Source organism: Canis lupus, chromosome 18 (assembly GCF_011100685.1).
Source record: "Canis lupus familiaris isolate Mischka breed German Shepherd chromosome 18, alternate assembly UU_Cfam_GSD_1.0, whole genome shotgun sequence".
Lineage (NCBI taxonomy): Eukaryota > Metazoa > Chordata > Mammalia > Carnivora > Canidae > Canis > Canis lupus.
The window spans coordinates 23,740,444-23,761,783 of NC_049239.1; the positions used below are offsets into that span (position 1 = coordinate 23,740,444).

General features: G+C 36.4%; 1 protein-coding gene across 14 annotated transcripts in view; it reads right to left on the bottom strand.

Moving 5' to 3' along the window:
* SEMA3A (semaphorin 3A) overlaps positions 1–21,340 on the bottom strand; it is a 454,892-nt gene that overhangs the window by 38,285 nt on the left and 395,267 nt on the right. For all 14 annotated transcript variants that reach the window (XM_038562852.1, XM_038562850.1, XM_038562853.1 and 11 more), the window contains 4 exons: positions 4,184–4,326; positions 2,526–2,640; positions 2,368–2,437; positions 508–652 (listed from right to left, as the gene is read on the bottom strand). In XM_038562852.1, the coding sequence (XP_038418780.1) occupies positions 508–652; positions 2,368–2,437; positions 2,526–2,640; positions 4,184–4,326 (473 nt within the window). The remainder of the gene's footprint in view (positions 1–507; positions 653–2,367; positions 2,438–2,525; positions 2,641–4,183; positions 4,327–21,340) is intronic.

The window sequence follows — 21,340 nt, forward strand, 5'->3', positions numbered from 1 at the left end:
GAGAGAGAGGCAGAGACAGGCAGAGGGAGAGGCAGGCTCCCCGCGGGGAGCCCGATGCGGGACTCGATCCCGGGACCCCAGGATCAGGACCTGAGCCAAAGGCAACGCTCAACCCCTGAGCCACCCAGGCACCCCAAAACATATTTTTAAATGTAGAATTCCACAGTATCATAAAAAATCCTAGCTTTGCCATTGTTTATAGTCTTGGCACCTTTGTTTTACATTATCTATAGTTAATACCTGTTTGTAGCTGCTTTTTATAACCTTCAGCAAAAATTTATTCTTTGGTATTTTAAACACCTAGACCATAAGTAAATTAAAAAAAACATTAAAAAGGGAAGGAAAAAAAAAAAAGGAAGGCACCTGGCTGGCTCAGTTGGAGGAATATACAGCTCTTAATCTCCGGGTTGTGAGTTCAAGCCCCACATTGGGTATAGAGAGTACTAAAAATAATTAATTAATTAATTAATTAATTAAAGTAATTAATTAAACACCTAGGCCACTTACAGTTCCTGGTCGTGGGTAGGGGACTCTTCCTTGATAAGGTACCCACTGATAGTTGGGACCATCCCTGTGAGCATATGGACCAAGGAACACCCTTCTCACATCACTCATGCTATACATACACACAGCTGACCCCTTGAAGATGTTACTAAAAAAGAGAAACAGAAATAAAACAGATTTTCATCCATATACAGTGGTAAGACAACTGTTTTTAAGTTGTTCTAAGTTCTTAAATATCAGATATCAATTATCAAAACTTGAATGTAAATTCAATCTCAAATAAATGTTTGGGATTGTTTTTAGTCATGTGTAAATATTTTAGCAATATACAAGGGAACAAATTCTGATTACTGAAAAATAGAAGGCATAGACGAAACCATCATTAGTACTCACAGTACATATATTTACATCATGTGTAGACAATATACGATATGAAGATACATATTCATATACATAAACTTTGGTGGGAAAACACATAGAGATGATCTTCTAAAAAGTAATGTTTAATTTTGATATCAAATAGAAATAAAAATATAAACAATGGTAATATGTTAAGCCTCAAGCATGATTACTGAAACCAGAGAACTTTTAAGCAGGCAAGAATGTTTAAGAAGTCATAAAAAAAGAAGTTATAAAATAACCTGAAACTGGTGCAGAAAATGAATAGTTAATGTCAAATGGTGTGTCACATTGCATTATTTTAAATTCCCAAACCACCAAAAGCATCACAGCCAGTAACAAAGTCTGATTTGTGTGAAGGCATTTAAAGCAATCTCTTCCTAACTCAAAAAATTATTTTAAGTTAGTAGCTGTTACATCCTAATCAAAGTGGAGTACTATAGCAATTATCACCATCATTGTGTTGACAAAAATCAGGTACCTGAAACAACTAGAAGTTTGCCATGAGCTGCCACAATTTTCCATTTTATTATACTCATATAAATACAGCTTGAGAGATATAAAACAGTTGTGCACACTTAAGATATGGAATGATTATCTTTTAACCAGTATTTCACCACAGAAACTTACATATAAATCATACCAAATGAAAAACATGTGTTTTCAAGTTGATTATTAGAAAACTCTTCCATACAATGTCTGGTAGAGGGCAAGCTGCATGAGGGAAGAAAGATGCCTGGTTGCTTTTCTGTAACATCAACTACATGATGCATGGCACCTGACACATAGTAAATCTCCGTAAATATTTATAGAATTGAATAACGATATTTTCATAAAGGAATAAATAGCACCCATCCTATTTCTGCTGATTCAGAAACTCTGCGGGGAGGGCCTAGCATGCTTTCTGGGCAACTCTGATGGATGCTCAAAGGGATGTCTGAGAACCACTGCACTAAGTAATGAGGAAGCAGAAGAAATGAATTAATGTCTGTTTAACAACTCCAGGTAATATCACTTTTATACTGAATGAGATAGTCAGGAGATAATTACTGCTTGATTGACAGCAAGAGCCTTGGGAAGATGGGTGAAGGGGAAAGGAAGAGGGTTAGGCTAAAGGGGTGGAGGAAGAAGGGAGAAGAGGAAGTGTTTTACCTGCAGTTTATAGCTCTACAAACTCTGATCAAAACTCAGATTTCTGCTTTTCAGAATAGTCTACATTTCACTCAGATTTTAAAGTCAAAGCTATATATAGGACATGACACATTTTTCATCCTATTTATGGTGATGATATTCTTTGCTGAAATTTATTATTTTAAACAACTATGTAGGTCATAACTTATTTAAACTCAAAGTTTAAGCCAAGACTGTTCTTTCAGTAATGTGTCTTCAAAAATTATGGATACTTGCAAAGCACCTAAAGGAAACGAAGTTTCTATGTTAATAAGGTAGTAAAAAATTGTTTACCTGGAAGTTGTAAACACTCCATATACAATTGGATTCTTAGGATCTTTAGAATTCATTAGGAATACATCCTCTGAAAACAAAATTAGAAAAAGTTGCATTTTGGTGGTTATGACAATGTCTGAACAGATACTCTCTGTATCACATCATCGGCAACTTACGCAATTCATCAAAATGAGTGTCAATGCCATTTGGACCTGGCACTGAGCAAATCAGACGAGCTTTGAGGAATGTTGTCCACTTATTCACCAGACTTCTGTGCCCCCCAAAGTCATTCTGAAAGGAGATAACACTGGTTTTAAGAAATGTGCATGTGAATGATAATTTCAGATATTTCTCTTTATCTTCGTATCTTGAAACATATACAATTTCTTCTTCAAAATATAAGTATTTTTATTATAGATCCAAGTAACTATGTTTTCTTATTATACTTTTGGTCAAATCTATTCACTCAAACTTTATTCAAGGAATGGCTTAGAACATACAGTGAACACACTGGGACGTGATACACTTAATGAGTATTTATTGAATGGAAGACTAAACGCACACCTCATAGCCCATACTGAAAATAGGCCTCAAACAAAAGTATATCAGTACTGGATATTTTGTAAGTTGAACAGCTGAAATAATTTTGACTTTACAAATAGCACAATGAAAAGGTATTTGCATAAAACTTAATATAAGAAATTCATTTATCTCCTAACTGATAACAAAACTGAATTTTTACTTAATGAAGCAATAAATTATATTGCTATAGTATATGTTTACTGGTAACTTAAAGTCTTTTAAAATAATATTTATGTGCATATGTTTGAAGGAACACAAGTATTCCTTCAGAAACATAACAATGATTTATATTTTGTTTATATAATTCTATATACTATAATGATTTTTTTAAACTCTTGTAGGCAGTGCTTTTAAATATGATTTACATTTTTTGGATAATAGATTCTCATATAATTTCACATATTTTTGTATGTTTCCAGATTGTTAAAACTTTTAGTTTTCTAGTTACTTAATATACTAGAGATAAATAATTAGATCATGATTAGGGTAGGCAAGATGCTAACTAACTCCCCCAATAGAGATTTTCAAAAATTTCCTATTTTCTTAGAAAAAGAAAATTCCATTGAAGACAATTATTGGATCTGGCTTTGTGATTTTCTTGAGATGAAAAGTGCTTGAATATATATTAACAGTTGGTTTTGTTCATACTGCATATATATCCTGTACTATACAGTGTAGAGGGAAAGGATAGTACTGTTATCATATCTTCACATTGATACTAATTAATCCATAAACATTTATTGAGCAATTTTTATTCTATATATCTAACAGTATAATGTAATATCATACTCAATTTTGTGTCACACAGTAAATGAATTACCTCCAAGTTCAGAACTTCACAATCGTATATGTATGTTCATGTCTAGGATGCTATAATCAATTTATAAAATCAAACTATTCCAACAACAAATATCCATTCAAAAGTTACACATTGTAGGAAACTATGCTATGTTTGACAATATAAAAAGTATGTTTTCCTAGGTAACATGAAAAAATGTTTCTTTAGATTTCAAAGATAGTTTCATGTAAGTTTGAAATAACTTATCACCAACTCTGCCTACATGTTTGCCTATGAAGAGTCACTCATAAGCAACTGTTTTCAGTCATTTTTTACCATTTAATATTTACAGTGATCAGTCAAAATTTTCAGCCACATTTTTCATTGTACCTGCACACAGGTGGAAAAGAAAAAGAAATAAAACCATAATTGGACAGTGAAATCCTCCTCAATTGTTTTTTTTCTTTACCTCACCTTGCATATCTGTCCTATTCTAGCATGAGTGGCTTTTCCGGTGTGTTCTCCATCTATCGCATTTTCACGGAAGAAAAAATATACTTTGTCATCTTCAGGGTTGTCACTTTCCGGGATGAGGTGGGCACTGATGAACCTTGGATCTGATAGAAAAATTACAGCATATATATTAATTCACAGTTAGATAAATAATACCATTCATTACAGTCCATTTTCACTTTCTCTTCACTTCTTTTTTGACATATTTCAAGAATTAATCTTTCCATAGTTTATAATTATGTAGACTATTCATAATTATGTATTTTAAAGTATGTTAGAAATCACCTTATGTTGCAAAAAAATTTCTTTAATTCTTTTTTGGAAAGTTAGGAGTAGGTGCAGAAATTCTCAGTGCGACCACATTGTACAAATGCATTCCTGGATATTAAAATATGTAAGTGCTATCAAATATTGCTTACTGCCATCATCATTGTTATTCTTCCTTCCAACTATAAGATAGTTTAAATCAAAGTACAGATCGGTCTATTATAGTTTTCAGCAAAGACTAGATGAGAGGGGAGATCCACATAAAATAAAAAAACAAACCCTCTCCATTTCAGTAAATGGCAACATTATTTACCATGTACTCAAGCCACCTCTGTATTCTGGAGCCACCTTGAGTTCTCTGCCTCTCACAACCCCGTTCTATGCATCGGCACATCCATCAGCTTTCTCCCCATGCCGTCTATGACCAGTCTTTCCCAGGCCACCATGGCCAGTGCTGGACTCCTCGCAGCCTCCTGGTTTCTACCTTGCCAATCCCATTCTATTTCTCCACACAACAGTCAGAATGAACCTCCAGTATGTCACTTCCCTCTCTAAACCCTCCTGTATCTTCCCAAATCACGAACAATAAAACAAATCCTTCCTGCGATCAGACCTCATTTATGATTTGGTCTCTGCTAGCCTTTTTTCTCTACCTACCCTTCCTTGCCTACTTGGTCCTAGCCAGCCACACCACTTCCTTTCTGCTTTTCAAACAAGTACTCTCAGTACTGCCTCAGATTTTCCTCCCTGTGTGACTCTGACCTCACAAATCAGAATGACTGGATTCCTACTTTTACTCAGGTCTCTCTTCAAATATTGCATTATCAGACAGATCTTTGTTGACTATTCTATTTACAGCACTAAAATCCTTACTTTGGGTTATTATTTTTTCATGCATTATTTCTCTTCCTAACATTATTAAACACTTGATCTTTCTTTGTCTCTAATCTTATGTGTTTATTGCCTAGCTCCCTCCCCACCCCAATGGAATATAAATGCCAGGAGAACAAGGACATGGCACGCTTTGTTTGATGCTATGATCCTAAAGGTTAAAACACAGTGGCCATTCAGAGAGTATCTGTGCAAGGAGGAGCAGAGAGAAAAAAGAAATAAAAAAGAAACAAGACTGGCTATATTATGCAGAAGGTATATTAGCAATGTTTAGAGCCACATTTAAAAACAAAACAAAATAAAACTTTGTAAATACCTGGGTTGATGTGGTTGTGATGCTTACAAACATGTAAAAGTATACAATAGCTTCATTGCTTTAAGATGTAATATAGTTAAGAAGCTGAGTTCATTTCACTGAAAGCACTTAGGACATTGCAGGTATTTACATTCTTACAATAATCCATCTTTACTCCCATGCTATATTATGTTACTGAGTCAGAAATGAAATATGCGCACATGGGTCAGTACCGTACTTGAGATACCAGCGAAGAGGTCTGAACCCTGAAACTAGCTTTCCCCATGTTATTTCGTCCTAACTTTTACACCTGGGTACAATCATCGCCATAATGTGTTCTGGGCTTGTAACCTTCCTACTTTCTTTTAACATTTGCTCTGGGACCATGCACGTAGGGCCGCACCCCACTATCCCACTCAGGGAACTTATACAGACTCTGTACGTAATGGGAAATATACCATTATTACCTATTCACATTTAAAGTTCAGTGTGCCCAGTGGCCTAAGAGTGGGGAAACAACTTTTAAAAGTTGGACTCACTTAGCACCAGAACTTTTATAAGATACGTAAAATAATATACTACTTCAATCTTCATAATTATCGCAAAGCTTGCTTTTCTTCACAAAGCTTTCTTCGTAAACTTATTCATATACATACATATGTTTGTATGTACATGTTTGTCTCATCAGGAATAATGAGCAGAATAACTAATGGGACATGGTAGGAACTGGTATGTTACAGATCAAAGAATTCTTACCACACTGATGACGTTACGCTCCGAGAAACGCAGCGGTGTGCGTGTGTTTGTGTGTGCGCATAGAGAGCACAGACCTCCACATCAAAGAATTCAGTTCTGACACTTGCAACATTTTGGCAGGGCTCTTAGCTCTCAGATCTAAGAGGACTAATTTTTACATTGGGTTTATTTCAAATTGAGTTCTTCTTTTTAAAAAAAAAGATTTATTTAGTTATTCATGAGAGACACACAGAGAGAGGCAGAGAGACAGGCAGAGGGAGAAGCAGGCTCCCTGCAGGGAGCCCTACGTGGGGCTGGATCTCAAGATCCGAGATCACGCCCTGAGCCAAAGGCAGATGCTCAACCTCTGAGCCACCCAGGTGTCCCCAAACTGATTTATTTCAAATTGGATTCTATTCACTTTATCACAAATAGTTCGTATAAAAACACATATTTTAAACTTAAATGGTGCATGTGAAACACTTTATAAAATGTTAACAAATATATTATGTGATGATAATAATGAAAGGAAGCCTCACCCACATGCTAAATTTGGAGATCTCATTATAATTCAGCAACAAAATTAGAATTAAAAAAATCATACATTCTTCTGCTTTAATACTAGAGCACTAAAAGAGAAGGTTGGGGGCTCCTGGGAGGCTCAGTGGTTGAGCGTCTGCCTTCAGCTCAGGGCGTGATCCTGGGGTCTTGGGATCGAGTCCCGCATCGGGCTCCCTGAATGTACCCTGCTTCTCCCTCTGCCTGTGTCTCTGCCTCTCTCTGTGTCTCTCATGAATAAATAAATAAAATCTTTAAAAAAAAAGGAGAAGTTCATCTAATATTACCTCCCAAATTAGTGTAGTTGTTTACACAAATAATTGCATAACTTAAGAGAATTTCAAGTAATTAAATCCAGCTATTTTATTTGCTCACAAATATGTCTAAGACACTGTGTAGGAAACAAAATGAATAATATATATCACTTATTCTCAGAAAGTTATAATTTGAGGCCCCTGGGTAGCTCAATAGGTTAAGTGTCTGCCTTTAACTTAGGTCATAATCCAGGGTCCTGGGATGGAGCCACACCTTGGGGTGGGAGGTGGGTCCCAGCTCGGCAGGGAGTCTGCTTTTCCTTCTATCCCTCTCCCTAGTCATGTTCTCTATCTCTCTCTACCTCTTTCTTTTTCTCTCAAATAAGTAAATAAAATCTTAGGAAAAAAAGAAAGTTATATTCTAGCAAAAGTCAGAAGCACAAAAGTGACAACAAAGCAAACAATATTTTACATGTACAGATAGTCACTTAGTTTGGTATCTGGGCATCACAGAAGATGTTACCAAACATCATGTTTCACTCTCTAAAATATCTGAAGAAAATAATCATTTTACAAGCATGGACTCTAGTGAGAAATAATTCAAGCAAATTATCAACCGCATTCATTGTTGAAAAGGTCTAGGATGTCTCTCCTTAAATATTTGATACTATAGGCATGGAGGACTTTGTTGGTAAATTAAGTTTGACATAGTGTCAGAAACAGCAAAAAATAAATTGTATGTGGGAAAAAAGACAAATCCATTTTAAGAAAATAAGAATATCAAGAAAAACAATATCAATCTAATGTATTTTGTCTTTAAGACCTTCAGGATATGTTCTGTACTTGGAAAAGCATTCACTCCTATTTCAAAATAAAATAGGTCTCTAGTTAATCTCTTCTGAAAATTTAAAAGGATTCATTCTTCTCCTATTTTAAATTTACAAAATCTTCTCTATGATCAAAATCTCTTCTGAAAACTTTGTCTTCAATGCCTCAAATTTCACCTTCCCCTTCCTTACTACATTTTGTCCTTGTACCCTTCCTCCTATTCTCTTAGTCCATCTCTCTTCTCCCTGATGAATTCCCCTCTTTATCCAATCCAAACCTTCTAATCAATCATTCTAATTGCCTTCCCTATTATCCTCAAACCCCTTGGGCTCCTGAACCTCTACTGCACCTGCCTTACAAAACCCCAGAACTTTTTTTCCCTGTGTCCCTGTATCTAAGCAAGGATGATCATATCATCATAGTAAATGGATGTGCTACTTATTAACTCAGGCTATTTATCCAAAACAAGAATCCTAGTGTTGCTAAGGAATTACTTTATTGACTTTTAGTGGCGTACTATAGATTTATTAGCAGCAACTCTTTAAAATCATTCTGGGGATGCCTGGGGTGGCTTAGCAGTTAAGCATCTGCCTTTGGCTCAGGGCGTGGTCCTGGGGTCCCGCATGGAGCCTGCTTCTCCCTCTGCCTGTGTCCCTGCCTCTCTCTCCATGTCTCTCATGAATAAATAAAATCTGTTAAAAATAAATCAATAAAATAATATCATTCTGATTGTCTTCAAGCCAACTAAGGTACGATCTCTCTCTCTTAACTCTCCAAAGATGGACTTACTTGCTATATTGATACAACCAAAACCATTAAATGTGAACTTCTTCCTGTTCCTTCCTTTACCCTGATCTCCAGTTTTCCTTTTCTTTCTCTCTGTAGAAAAATGATCTCTCCTCATTTCTAAGTCTAAAGCCTCCCTCTATTTGCTTTCAATCCAATAATCGACAAAATATTGCTCCGTTAACAATCTCTATTCTTCGCACAATCACTCACCATCTGTATTTTCATTTATCAAATCTTTCATAGACACCTACAGTATGCTCTGGATTGTGGAGGATTAGGGGATACTATGATGAAATATTTTCTATCTGCGAGGGAATGCCAACGATTAAACAGCGATTATTACACTGCACAAAAAGAACAAAAATAAGAATTTGGGAAAGAATGCAGTTGGAAATAGAAAGGAAAATTAATCTTGCCTTAAAACTTGTCACTAGGACAAGTTTTTCTTAGAAGATATTACCTGTAATTCAAGACCTGAAGAGTAACCAGGAATGTCCCAGGTAGAAGGAACACATGCAAGGTCAGAGAAACTGCAAGGTTGTGCACACGAACAGTAGTCAATGAAGAGACAGGTGGTCAGAGAGGAGGACAGAAAGTTAAGTGGAAGCCAGAATAAGAAGGAAGTGTTGTTCAGAAACATATTGGCCTCGTGGCTTTGAGGGAAACCACTGAAGTATTTTAACCCTAGTAATGACATTATCAGATTTCTATTTTAATAAGATCACTGTGACTGCTATAGAAAAAAATATATAGCAAGGCAAGGATGAAGGCAGGAAGACCACTGTGGAGGCTGGTGATTTGGGCTGGAATAGCAGAGATGGTGACGTAGGCGAGGATGATGTGAAGCACGATCAATAGATCGTGTTCACTGAGGAGATGTTGAATGTAGGGAGTAGGGGGGAAACCTGGAAATATTAAAGTAATGTCTGATCTAAAAATTGGTTGGATAGGAATCATTTACTGAGATAGGAACGCCCGAGAAAGGATAGATAAAGGACTAGAGAAGGAAGATGAGCTCAGTTTTGTGCTGCTTTTAAAGTGAGATGCTTGTAAACTTGTCCCACAGGCCAGGGAATGCAAAAGTTCAGGAAAGAAATGGGAACTAGAGTTGAAGTTATTTTAACTCGACAGTGGGGTGTAGGGTCCAAAGAGAAGAGAAGACAAAACCTAATGCAGCAAGAAAAGCGATGAAAACAGGAAGAAATCTAGCAAATGGGAAGTTGCAAAATGAAGGGAAGAAGTTGGTTCTTTTTTTTTTTTGGCTTCTCAATCTTTCCCTTTTAAATGATTCTGTGCCAAATATTTCTTTTTAAAATAGTTTTACCCCACAAAAGAAAACAGGAAACTTCCATCGACACTGTGGTATAGAATCTGCTGTGCTTCTTGCACCCACTAAACCCTACGACCCCTTGACAGAGTGCTCATACTCAGACTCCCTGCTCTGTTGACTCCTCAACTCTTTACCGTCTGTCTAGCTTTTGGCATTTCACCCCTGAGAGTGTTCTACTGACAATCAATAGAAACCATCAAATCGACGAACAGAATTGGCTGCTCATCCTTCCTTGGTTGTCTGTAGCCATTGGCACAATAAAATCTTTACTGAAGGTTTTCACGGTTTCTCTGGTGTGTGGCTTCTGCGGCTCTGAACCCCAACTGCTCATTATCTAGCCTTCACTATTTCCTTTATTTCCTTTTCCTCTCTCCTAAATGCCCAAATATAGATGCTTCCAAAAGTCCTGTCTTTTTGGACACTTTTCCTTGCCTTCCACTCCTGTAAATGAAGACTTCGCCAGGTGTTTCTTCCACTACTTCAATATTCTTAATTTTGTTATATTTTTAGAATTTTTTCATTGGGAATTGATTCACTTTTAGAACTTCAAGTATCTCTGTGCTGTATCAGCCTTTATTTTCCTCCTAGATCCAAGTCTGCATTTTAAACCTCTGGCTTAAATTTTCTACCTAAGTAGTTCATTGCAATTTTAATTCATCATGACTAGTAAGGAACTTACCTACACTTCTTTTAAAACTGCTTCAGCTCCTACCTTTCCGTTTTGGCTAATGTCAATATCAACGTCTACATATAAAATGTTATTTTACCTTAAATTGCTTCCATTTCCTGCAGGACTTCTGTTTTGCCTTCTTAATTTATTATCAGACTTATTGCTGCTATTATTGCCACTTCTTTCCCTGTTTTATACTCTTAATGTTGTTTGTACAATTCGTGTTCTTTTTTACTTTACAGTTACACTTTTGGAATCATCTAACTGGTCTTCTACGTGTATCAACTGTTTCTTCTAAGCCATCCATACAGTGCTATAGGAGAAAGTACTAATAATGGCTTTAACCATATAACTTCCAGAACAGATTTCAGGTGTGACGGAGTATGACAACGTCGCCTGAACTAAGATGTGGAAGCAGAAAGGACACAAAGGCCAAGGTCACTGTGAGCCAGTAACAACTCTAAAAGTAGATGCTCCATTCATCAACACGTGCATGTGACACGGACCACGGTTTTGGCTCCAAGCTTCCCAGCGTAAGGGGAAAATGGGAAATCTTACACTATTCACAGGGTCTCTAAAATAGAAAACAAACTGAGGGCAGTCAGTGGTAGCCACAAACTAACTCGGACTTCTATTTCTAGCAGGATGGACCACTGTTTCCCTTCAATAGCTCAGTGAATCTGCTTATCATTCAAGAAAATACCCAATCTACTATCTTCACAGGCATTTAGTTCATGTAACATGAAAGAAAGTTTGCCTTTTATCTCTTTTATAACATTTAATTCTTTTTCTATTATCTTCCTTTTTGTACTTGTTATGACAGGCATTTGTCCTATATCTCTCCCTCTCTCGCTTTCAGTTTCTATATATAACAAAGTATTTCCTGAAGCATTTTGAATCTCTCACTGCAGCTACGCAAATGTAGGCCCTTATCTCTTCTCCCCTTGGCCATCACGTTCAAACTGTTTTCTCTGCCTCTGGCCTCACCTTTTCCAAACCTTCTTGTACTACTGTCTTTCCCCTTTTAACACACAACCATTCCCTGGCACCTGGCGTATATTCCTTGATTAGAATCCAGAAAACTCTTCTTTAATCATTTGTTTTCTTTCCTCTCTCTTCTTGTAAGCTGATCTCCCTATTTCTTCCCAATTACTTCTTCCAGGTGAAGCATAATTTCTGAAACAGAACATGGTTCCTAAATGAGTGAATAGATTAATAAATGAATTTCCTAAACTATGTAAGAGTGTGTGTGTGTGTGTGTGTGTGTGTGTGTGTGTGTTTAGAAGAGTCACATTTCCTTGCTTTTTGACAGTTCCTTAAAGCTATTGGGAAGAGCAGAACAGCCCCCAACAGTGTTTAGATTCCCAATTAAAGAACTGCTTGGACATGTTTCTTTAAATTGCAACTATTTCTAAGAGTTATTACACAACAGCAGGTTTTCAAAATGTTCTCCTGAAATTTCTTTCTTTCTTTTTCTTTTTTTAAGATTGTATTTATTTATTCATGAGAGACGCAGAGAGAGAGGCAGACAGGCTGAGGGAGAAGCAGGCTCCATGCAGGGAGCCCAATGTGGGACTTGATCCCAGGTCTCCAGGATCACGCCCTGGGCCAAAGGCAGACACTCAACCACTGAGCCCCCCAAGTGACCCTGTTCTCCTGAATTTTCATGAATGTTCTTTTAACATGGAAGAAACTTTTCTGTTTTTGATCCCATCCTTTTGTCTTAATTAATATAGTAAAATTAATACTCTGCAATATTTCAAAATTAGATTCTATCAATAGGATTAAAATCACAGAAAATATGTCTCTCCATTTTATGAAGCTAAAAACAATGCATATGCTGGAGGTCAGAGATTACCATTGTCCTGAAAAACTACAAGCAATTCAATAACTTGCCTTGTCATCAAAAACTCCCCATGGAAAACTTTTACCCAAATTCATTCATACTGACCTACTTTATTAGCTCTCCTTGAGAACCAAAGAAAGTTCATCGTATTCACAAAGGAAGCTATTCTACTTTCAGTTACTACCGTCAAATGGCAGGCAGAAATGAAGAACTCAAACTCACTAGTTACTTTTGCTTTCTAAATCTGTATTCTGTAGGCCATTAGGGCAGAGAATGTCTCGTTCCAGACTCCAGGTACAAGTGCCTGATTTCAATGTGGCCAAGTCCACAAAACTAATAGACACACATATACAGATCTTTAAATAACGTGAACAACGATAATATCCCTAGATGCCTTTCCACATTTCAATGTTCTCTATTCTGCAAAGTTCACAAAATCCCAAGAGACGATGATTTAACAAAATCTTTGAGCTTGTACAATTGAAAATTTTTCTTACAATATGAAGCAGGAAATCGATGTGGATGTGAACTAAAAGCTGAACATCAAAAGAAAGTGGCAAAATCCATTTTAAGCAGATCAAAGTGCATTACTCTTGCCAGCATCAAACTGCAATGTAAACACTATGAAAGGTAAATAGAGCTGGAAAGGATTCTCTCATCTGGATAGTTTAAATGACACGCCTGTGGGGAAGAAACAGTGTCTTTACAGGTACTGTGGTACTTTTGCAACGCCTGGAGCACATAGTAGAAGCTGAACAAATAATCTATGTAATGATCTTGAGGCAATACTATCATGTGAAGCATGGGATCTTTAGTCATGATCTTAGCAATAAACGCTGAGTAAATATACCTCTCTTTTCTTCCCCCCTTTATCTCCTTTACCACCCCCTTGACAGTCTTCCACACCTCATCCCACAGATGGCATTTCTTGCAAAATTCACGTTTGGGCACCACCTGCCACTTGTAACAGTATCACTCTGTCGAAATATTTTTAGCAGCTGCAAATTAAACTGTCCTTCAGGTGCAATCTCACACTTAATGAAAATGACACCTTGGCACAGGACACCCGGCTGCCTTTATGATTCATTTGGCAGCTTGGGCTTATTTAAATAATGAACACATTTGCTGCTCTCAGCATTAGGATCAATCTAAATCTCCAGTACGGAAACATTTTGACTAGCCTTTGGCTGGACCTACCTAACCTTTTCACCAAATACCCACAAAGAATAAGAACACACAACTAAAATCGTACAAAATATGTTTTTTGAAAATGAATTAAATTAATAGGATGATTAATTAAGATTTTGGGGTGACTACAAACTTAAAAGTTAGAACATATACTGGTTTTTTAGGATAAATTATACATAGTTCATTTGGATGGAGGATGGAATAAATGACTACAAACTCGGTTGCGCAGGTGCCCCAAGGACTAGTTAGTTTCACACCATGAAAGGGGCCTCTTACAAAGCCTGAGAGAAAGTTCCCGAGCAGAACAGTAGCATAAACCCACTGCAGGAAAACAACCTCAATTACCCACCCCCCTTTCTCTGAATCAACTGTGAAAAGAAGGCTTAAAAATCTATATAGTTCACAAAATATACATATACTCTTCTTCATACTTGAAAGGTAGCCCCACTGATATTCTGACCTCTCATAAAAGAAAATCCTTGCTAAATACGTACCTTCAGTTACCAAAATAAAAGAAACAGATTCTGGGGGTGTCCAGGTGGTTCAGTCAGTTACGCATGGGATCCCTAAATTCCACTCAGGTTGTGATCTCCGGGTCATGAGCTCAAGCCCTTTGTGGTGCTCTGCCCTCAACACGGGGATGCTGAAGAGTCTCTCTCTGCCCCTCCCGCCACCGCCCATGTGCACACATCCTCTCGTAAATAAATAAATAAATAAATAAATAAATAAATAAATAAATAAGATCTTTAAAAAATATTCTGTGATAGGACTCAAAGAAAACTGGGTAGAAATCTGGCTTCTCACATTCACTGGATTTGTAATCTCAAAAAATTAATTCATGTCAATTAGCCTCAGTTTCCTTTTATGTCAAAAAGCACCTATCTCTGAGGGGTGCCGGGAGAATTATATTAGAGAATACATATACATCTACACATACACCTGTATGTTTGTCTATCTATTGATCTTCTATTTCTTTCTACCTACCTACCTACCTGCCTGCTTCTCCCTCTGCCTGTGTCTCTGCCTCTCCCTGTGTCTCTCATGAATAAGTAAATAAATAAAATCTTTAAAAATAATAAAAATAAAAGTTAATGGTAATAGAGACTTAGATTGCTAATGAAAGCAAGTTGAATCAGAAGCCAGCTGATAAAGCTATAAACCTGTTAAAGTGCCCTGAGAAGAAGAAAGGCAAATTGTAATTCATATAAATTTTAAAACTACATTTTTACAATTAAAAAAAAATATTTCCAATGTCACAGCCTCAGGCTTCACACTACTTACAAGCTACCTAGCAGAGGCAATGGGTGATAGGGAAAACTCATCACCAGATGACAGCCAACACACCCCGGGTGACAGTCATAGTTTCTTCCCCTTTCAGCTTTGCTGCAACAGAAGGGGGAAAAAAGCCCCAAAGAATGAAAAGACCGTGAATGGGAACTTCCAGAGCATTGGGAATGCAGGGAATGCAGCCTAAGGTCATCTCACATTCTTCCCTAACAACCTAAGCAGAATGGATATATCATTTTTGGCTGTGGAATAGAAAAACTTCTAGCTGCCAGAGAATAGGCCTGGAAAAACTTTTGATGCTTAGCTGGCTGGGAAACTATGAATAGCCCTTGGGGTAGTTTAACCCAAAGAATGGTTCAAGATGAGTCACACGAGGATGGAGAGAAGGGCTGATTAGAATGGAAGATGAGCACAAATGGTAAGGGAAAATATTAGTAGCATTTACTGTGCCCTTCCTTATGCTTTTCATACATTATTGTGATCTACAACCATCCCAGAAAGGAGCCCTGACGTTAAGACCCAGCAAATGCCCAACATGCATACTAGTAAGTGGGAAAGCCAGGGTCTGAACAAGAGAGGAGTTCTTCCTACTGCATCATGTTGCTGCAAGTATTGACAGCTGTGTGTTTTGCCTTTGTCTCTAAGCTGCATATACTTATACACTATTTGGTTATTGTTTAATATTTTAATAAAGAGATCAGCATTTAACATCAACAAAAATTAGTGGAAAAGCTTGCAACTGTTCACCACTGCAAACTCAGGCTATTTAAACTAAATGGTCATAACCAAACAAACATCACAGGATTTCTTAACAGAAACCAAATTGCTGAAGAGGAAGTGGAAAGATTTTGGGATCCTGGACCTAGAAGAAGAAACCCATGAAGTGATCATAGACATCGCTGTGGAGCATGTGCCTCCACCTCTGTATGTCAAACCAAGTTAATTACCTTACAATTTCTCTTATTGAATGTTTTTCCATTTTCATCTTTTCAGTTTCATCTCCTGTATCTACTAGGTTGGCTTTTCTGATCAATTCTATCCCTAATACATTTTTTACTGCATTTTTCCCCTTACGTTTGTCCTAATTCAACCTCTCTCATATCTCTCCTAAAGTATTGCTCTGTCTTCTTAAAATAGCCTCCTGCTCCAAATCGTTCTTGCCAATGAACACTTCATATGCTCAATTTTATGGTTTTCCATTAGCTAAACAATTCAACTCAGACTTCCTTAGAAGGTTTTCAAGTAGGGGTGCCTGTGTGGCTCAGTTGGTTAAGTGTCTTACTTTTGATTTCGGCTCAGGTCATGATCTCAGGGTTGTGACACTGAGCCCTGAGCTGGCTCGGCCCTGGGCATGTGGCCTGCTTGGGATTCTCTCTCTCCGTCTCCTTTCCCCTGCTCTCGCACTCACTTTCTTTCTCTTGAGGAAGAAAAGACACTAAGGTCTTTGCTACCTATCCCCTGTATTTAATTCTAGGATCAGCCCCCATTGCATTTTCCCCTATCTCACTTCTCTGGATTTCCAGAACTTTCATTCTTAAATGATTTCACTGATGTGAATTCTCTATGAGAAATCATGAAGAATTTTTCAAGACCTTTTTCAAATACCTTCCAAAAATACTTTCTTCAAGTTCTTCAGGCAGACATTTGCCTTCTGGGTTTCCAGAATATCTTGTTTAAATTTCAAATACAGTAGTTACACTTTCCCCACCTGCTCTAGATTATCCCTCATAATGATACACCATGTTTCTTCAGTAAGTTCTTTTTAGACAGGATTTTGTCATTCATCTTCAAATCCCCTTATAGGATAGTGTCTTACACTTTAAGATACTTGTTAACTTGATCTCAGCTGAACACTATTCTATTTATATAACTGTCTTACAGTTTGTAAACCGCCTTCACATGGTTGATGGCAGGAAACTGTACAGCAGTTAAGGGCTGTCACAGCATTCAGCTTAGCTCTGCTACTTACAGTGTGACTGTGAGCAAATTATTTGACATAACTGTGTCTCAAGTTCTCATCCTAAGGTAAGAATACAGAGATGTTATAGAGACCAAATGACTTAATGGCGTTAAGACACATGCAGAAAGAACAACATGCTGTTGTGAAACCTGACTGTCCTTTTTGTTATCCTGTAGTTGGTTACCTTTGCTTCACTGTTAAGCCACGTGCTGTTCAGCAGGAGCAAAGAGAGTGTATCATTGAAGTCAACAAAGAACAAGTATCTTTTTTAAAAAAAATAGGAGTGGAAGCTGCAAGGCAGAAACAAAGAGCAAATCAAGAGCTGCTTTTTTTCACATTGAATAGCTATAAATCAAAGAGAAGATCACGAGTCAGAAACTAAAAAGAGCAGCATTGACATTATTCTCTATCATGACTTAGATAAAGACATATGGTTTAAAAAATCCTAAATGAAAAAAAAAATCCTAAATGAAGTTTTACTCTCAATGCCCGGACTTAAAGAGCTATATTCATAGCCACACAAAACTTAGATTTACATCGGTGCAATTTTGGTATAGTAAAATCTTCAATGCATTATTAGCTTTCTGTATGTGGACAGCATATATGTTCTTTTTACTTAAATATTATGGTCTTTAACATCATCTATTCAAATAGGAGCATCTTCATAATATGACTGTCTACATGTTATAGAATTATGTTTGGAAAGTAAGTTCATGATAAATACTTTTTCTGTGTGTGTGTGTGTCCGTGTATATGTATGTGTTTTCAAGAAGATACATTTTATGTTTTTTTTTACTTTGCTGATTGATTTATCTATCATGTATGTCTTACAATTAATTCTCTTTTTTGCTGAACTTCTCAAATAATAGGAACATAATGCTTAGGACAAAGTTGTTTTTAGGGAGTGATTGAAATGTTAATATAATTTTACTAGATGGCTATATCAGTTCATAGACTATTTTCTTCTTATTTATTTCTAAAGATTTGTTTATCTTAGAGAGAGAGAGCACCCGTGAGTGCACACACTAGCAGGGGGAGGGGCAAAGGGAGAGAGAGAGAATCTCAAGCAACCTCCTTGCTAAGCACAGTCAGATTCAGGGCTGATCTCATGACCCTGAGATCATGACCTGAACCAAAACCAAGAGTCAGATGCTCAACTAACTGAGCCACCCAGATGCTCTTATTTTCTTCTTCTTATTTAATGACTTAATTATCTATCAAAATATGGTCTATGTTTCCACCCTCTTATCTTGTAAGCATGTGGTCTTTATATTGGTTGATTATAAAAGATGCAATTGTTAAATATTTCATTGTGGGAATGATATAATCATGCACCTTATTCACTATATATTATAGTGACCTTTTCTACTGCAGATTTTGGGAGTTGCGTATGATGTCTTGTTATTTACTACCCTATATACAGTGGTTTAGAGGTCTGTGTTTTATCATGTTAAACATGCATTAGAAATATATTGGTGTCTTTAATATTTAATCTAGTCCCCTCAACTATAATGTTTTTAGGCATTTCCATAATTTTGGACTATTTAGTCCCTCTTGACTGCAGGAAGCTGCAACATTTATAGATGCTTCCTTGTATTAGATCCTAAATAAATAAATTCATACCATGAATGCACTCATCTACCATCATAAACTGTCCTTTGAACATTTACATTTATTATGTTTTTTAATTATGTTAATTATAAACTACTGTATGATTAGATTAGATCATTTGTTATTTAAGAAGATCAGATGGAATTTCCCAGAGGAAATAATCTCCAGTATTTTTTTATTACTTCATAACGGCTACACACATACACAATATACATGTATGTGCAGGTAATAACCTGGAAATTAATTTCATTACATTTATAGAGAGCAAGGACTTAAAATATAGATTTCTCCCATATTATTGCTAATAAATTTCTATAAAATCAAAAAGGTTTGGAAAAAAGACAATTTTCCTTTAGTATTTTTTCATTATAGCAGCTTTCAACGTGAAAGGAAATTAAATAGAACATACATTATATAAACTCTACTCTCTAAAGACAAAATCATGTTATCAATGAAGTCCATGATCATAAAATAATAAGAATATTTTGCATACAAGTTAAAAATAAATTTCAAATTTAGATGAAGAAAATCAAGGCAGCAAACTTTCATTTTCTACATCCAAAGGAAACAGGACTTTCTATTTAGAGAAGTCATTGCTCCATAACAAGTAATATGATCTTACCAAATAATGATTTCACACTAAAACTTTCTCTTAAAGAGAAAATTGGTAGCAGTTCAAGAAATGGTATTCTTGATTCACCTCATTCTAAATTAAAGTATGTTTTTCTTCTCTTTGCCAGAAAGTTCATCAAATTTTTTAGACAGTGTGCTTACTCTGTTTTATTAAATGAGATGAAACAAGTCCATTTATGTGTGGGTGATTTATTTTTTGAAAGTTTCAGTGCTTCAGCAAGAAATAAACAAAACAAAACAAAACAAAAAAACCAACGACCACACCAAAGAGATATCATAGAGGGATGATTTAAATCTCTCCGAGAAAGAAGAAAAATGTAACAGTATCTTCTTTCAACTCTTTTTTTAAAATTTTTATTTATTTATTCATGAGAGACACACAGAGAGAGGCAGAGACACAGGCAGAGGGAGAAGCAGGGTCCCCCCAGAGAGCCCAATGCAGGACTCGGTCCCAGGACCTCAGGATCACGACCTGAGCCAAAGGCAGACACTCAACCGCTGAGCCACCCAGGCGTCCCTCTTCTTTCAACTCTTTCTTTAATCCACCATCATATCTCACTCATTGGTAACATTTAAAATATACATAGTGTATATAGTTGTGGAGCAACAGGAACTCTCTCATTTGATTCTGGTGGGAAGTCCACATGGTACAGCCACTTTGGAAGATACTGGGATGTTTTGTTGTTTTTGTTGCTGTTTTTATGAAACTAAACACACTGTTACCATATGGCCTAGCAATCACACTCCCTGGTTGACCCACAGAGGCTGAAAAGTTATATCCACACAAAAGCCTTCACATAGATGTTTAGCACTTTTATTCAAAATTGCCAAAACTTGGTAGCCATCAAGATATGCCTCAGTAGGTGAGTAGATAAACTGTGTTGCATCCAAACAATGTAGTATTTTTCAATTACAAAGGAATAAGCTATAAAGCCATTAAAAACCATGGAGAAAACTTAAATGAATATTAGTAAGCAAAAGAAGCAAATCTGAAAATGCTACATACTGTATGATTCCAACTACTTGACATTTTGGAAAGAAGAAAGCCATGGGGACAGTAAGATGAGTCACTGCAAGGAGTTAGGGTGTAGGGAGAACAAACTGGTTGGGCAAAGAGGATTTTTAAGTTAGTGGAATTTCTCTGCATCACACTATCATGGTGGATGCATGTCATTATGTACATTTTCCCAAATCCACAGACTGTAAAACACCAAGAGTGAACCTCATGTTAACTATGGACTTTGGGTGATAATGATGTCTCAACGTAGGTTTACCAACTGTAACAGATGTACCACTCTGGTAGGGGGATGCAGATCTGAGGGAAGTTATGTGTGTGTAGGGGGAGTAGAGGTACACAAGAATCTCTGTACCTCCCACTCAATTTTGCTGCAAACAGATACTCTAGGGGCGCAATCGGTTAGTGCGTAGTACTTACACAATTTTGCTGAAAACCTAACTAAAATTGCTCTAAAAAGTAAAGTTTATTATTAAAAAATAATTCTATCAACATTATTACTTAGATTAGTAGTGTTTCTGTGCATTAAGAAGTTTAATAGGGGTCCAACTCTTTCTTATTTATTATATTAAGAACATTTTCTTTTACTCCTAGCTAACATTTTAATTAATCAAAGTCATTTGATTTACCTTATTTTTCAACATTAAACAAGATAAAGCATATATGTTATTTTTAAAATATAAAGACAATGAATAAAGAGATTTCCTAGTATTAAATCATCCTTGTAATACTAGAATTGATTTCATACATTTATTTGGAATATTTGGATACTCATAAATGTATATGTTTCTAGTTTACCTTTTTACCCAATATTGTTATTAGCAATACCATAGGCACCATATGACTTGAATGCCTTGAAAACCTTTTTATCTTTCCTTGTCCATGTTCTGAGGCATTTCTTAAAGGTTCCAAATAATTTTTTCACCCACATATTTTATACATGATTCAAAGTTAAACTGAC